Below are 2,614 nucleotides of genomic sequence, written 5' to 3'. Positions count from 1 at the left end.
TATATATATATATATATATATATATATATATATATATATATATATATATATATTCATTCTCAAACTACTAGAATAGAACCAATAAAGCACATAATTATGCTAGAAATGATTTAGTAGACTGTATTTCCATTGTGTACTTGGTAGGAAAAACGGTGAACAAGCAGATCTGGTGTAAGAGTTTTGTGGTAACAGATACTGTATTTACAAGTCCTGGAGCCATAGCTAGGATAGTAAATGCACGCACTCTCAAAGGTCTTTGTGCTTGCCCCCTTCACTTGGTGGGGGCCTCCTGGAGAGAACACGGGTGTGTGCCCGTGAAGGGGGTTACGAAATCCCAGCTCCTTACTTTGCTTCCCCTCCAGCAGATGCTCTGCTATGGGGCACTTTACTACCACAGCCCCAAAGCAACAATACTAGGTGAACATAGGCTGAAACCTCTGAGATCGAATCCTTCTTAAAGAGATGACTATAGCAGGTAATTTGTTACCACATAGAAAGCTAATACATTTAGTAAAACTTATTAGCTGTATTTCTATTAGCTTATATAACTGAGTGCCTGAAAGGCTTTGTCAGGGAAAAGAGGGTACTTTTTTTTTTTTTATTGAAAAAAAATTAACATATTTTGATCTTTTTTTCCCCACCTCTTTCCTAATTCTTCCTGGGATCTCCCACTTCTCTACATCTTCTATTAGAAAAACAAATAACAAAAAAAACAAAACAAAACAAAATACAACCAACACCAAGCAACCCTTTAAAAACACAAAAATGAAAGTCAAGACAATTTTTGATTTTGCAAAAGAATAGTTAAGACAAAAAAAAAAAAAAGGCAAAAGGCAAAATAAACAAACCAAAATGAAATAAATAAATAAAAAAATACCACTGAGCTCATTTGCTCATTTTGTGTTGGTCAACTAACTTGTGGGCATGGGTATTGCTCCAAAGTGTGTTTGCTATAAAGAGGGTATGTTTTTATAAGAATGCTGTTGAGTTCAGTATATATGTATGCAGATATGTTTATGTGCATACACACACACACACACACACACACACACACACACACAAATGTACAGAGATACATGTAATTCTTTTCAAGTGGTCCTTAACTGAGTTTATCTTTGTGTGCTCATTTCTTTGCATATGCAGACAGAGGGTTACAGTTAAGAAAGTGACTGGGGGTCAAGGGAGGAGACAGTGTTTCCCTTACTTGTTTGAAATGAAAATAGTTCTCATTTAGGATCAGGAATCAGTATAAAAAACTTAATTTCTTTCTCTTTAGGACAACCACAAAAGTATTAAACATATGTAAATCAAAGTATTGAGAATATATGTGAGGTTATTATAGATTTATTTCTTAATTTTATATATTATAGAACCCTGTAATGAACAAACAACTACAACTGGATCTGTGAAATTGAACTGAAATGTGTTTGTGAGCCATCATGTAGGCACAGGGAGGTCCTATGGAAGAACTGCCAGTGCTGAGCAATCTCTTCAGCCCCAGGTATAAGTGTCTTAATTTAACTTCTTAAGCATTAAAGAGGATACAAAACAAATCCTCCTAAGTAGAAATTGATCAAAGAAAGTCATAAAAGTTCTTGTAATTTTTCTGAAGCATAATTTTCTTCCCTCTATACCTATAAATATTTCTTTTGATCTTAGCATAGATACCTTCTTTTGGATTTTAAACCTGATTTAATAGTTTCTGCATTGTGGCTCAGTGTGTGGGGTGAGGTGAGAGAAATGGATTTTTCCTTAGGCATGCCCTAAGGAAGCAGGCCTACAGCAGCAGGGTTCCTGAAAGGATGCACTACGTCGACGCATGGGCAGCTTCTGGCATGTGGCACACAGTGGTCACGCTCTGGCCACGGCTTGCGTTGCTGCTGCTTTGCCTCAGACATCAGACTGCTTGAAAGCAGCTCTGAAGCTAGCCCATTCATTCCCTGCTGTCTGTAGGCAGGCGGTGACAAGTTTGTTATAGAAGCCCAGAAGGTACTTACTTTGCTCTTCTTGCTGCTGGACATTTTATTCCTGATGTAGCTGAAGGTGCGACTAACCTTAGTCCCACTCTTTTCTTCAAAATTCTTTTTTGAGGGGCTTGGAGGCAGGAAATTACAGTTTTCTTCTGTTATACTGAATAAAAAAAAAGATTATGTTTTTCAGGGCTAAAAATGTTAAATAGTGGACTGAGTAAGAAACAGGCAGTGGCTACTGAATGGTCTCATATACTATGAAAACAAATCTGAAGTTAAATATAAAAATAGCACTGGGTATATTGACTTCTTCGCTTGAAAGGGCATCCATACACACAAATGGATGACAGGATATGTGCTGAGAAAGCAGGCAAAACAAGATCTTAGGACAAGGACAAGCCCATCAACAGCAGAGGACACACATCTTTTCTAGTCTTCAGGCCTACTGACAAACTGTGATTCAGTCCAGAAAGCTATGTTCAACTCTGGGGTGAAGAATAAGCACATTTCAAGCAGAATGTGGACATGAGTTCCATAGATCCAAGTTTACTGATCTACTTGTCAAGAAGTCTGAAAAAGTTTAGGTCCATCTAATCTAGGTATGTTTTAATTCTAGGAGATTCATAATAGTGGATTTTCTTTTT

The 2,614-nt window shown here is 37.0% G+C and overlaps 1 protein-coding gene across 8 annotated transcripts in view; it reads right to left on the bottom strand.

Annotated features, from left to right (window-relative positions):
* Akap13 (A-kinase anchoring protein 13) overlaps nt 1–2,614 on the bottom strand; it is a 289,605-nt gene that overhangs the window by 54,522 nt on the left and 232,469 nt on the right. For all 8 annotated transcript variants that reach the window (XM_029539287.1, XM_029539292.1, XM_029539294.1 and 5 more), the window contains one exon: nt 1,998–2,130. In XM_029539287.1, the coding sequence (XP_029395147.1) occupies nt 1,998–2,130 (133 nt within the window). The remainder of the gene's footprint in view (nt 1–1,997; nt 2,131–2,614) is intronic.

Source organism: Mus pahari, chromosome 1 (genome assembly GCF_900095145.1).
Source record: "Mus pahari chromosome 1, PAHARI_EIJ_v1.1, whole genome shotgun sequence".
In the NCBI taxonomy this organism is placed as follows: domain Eukaryota; kingdom Metazoa; phylum Chordata; class Mammalia; order Rodentia; family Muridae; genus Mus; species Mus pahari.
Note: the sequence above shows the minus strand (reverse complement) of the source record. Positions and strands in the feature narration are given on the sequence as shown.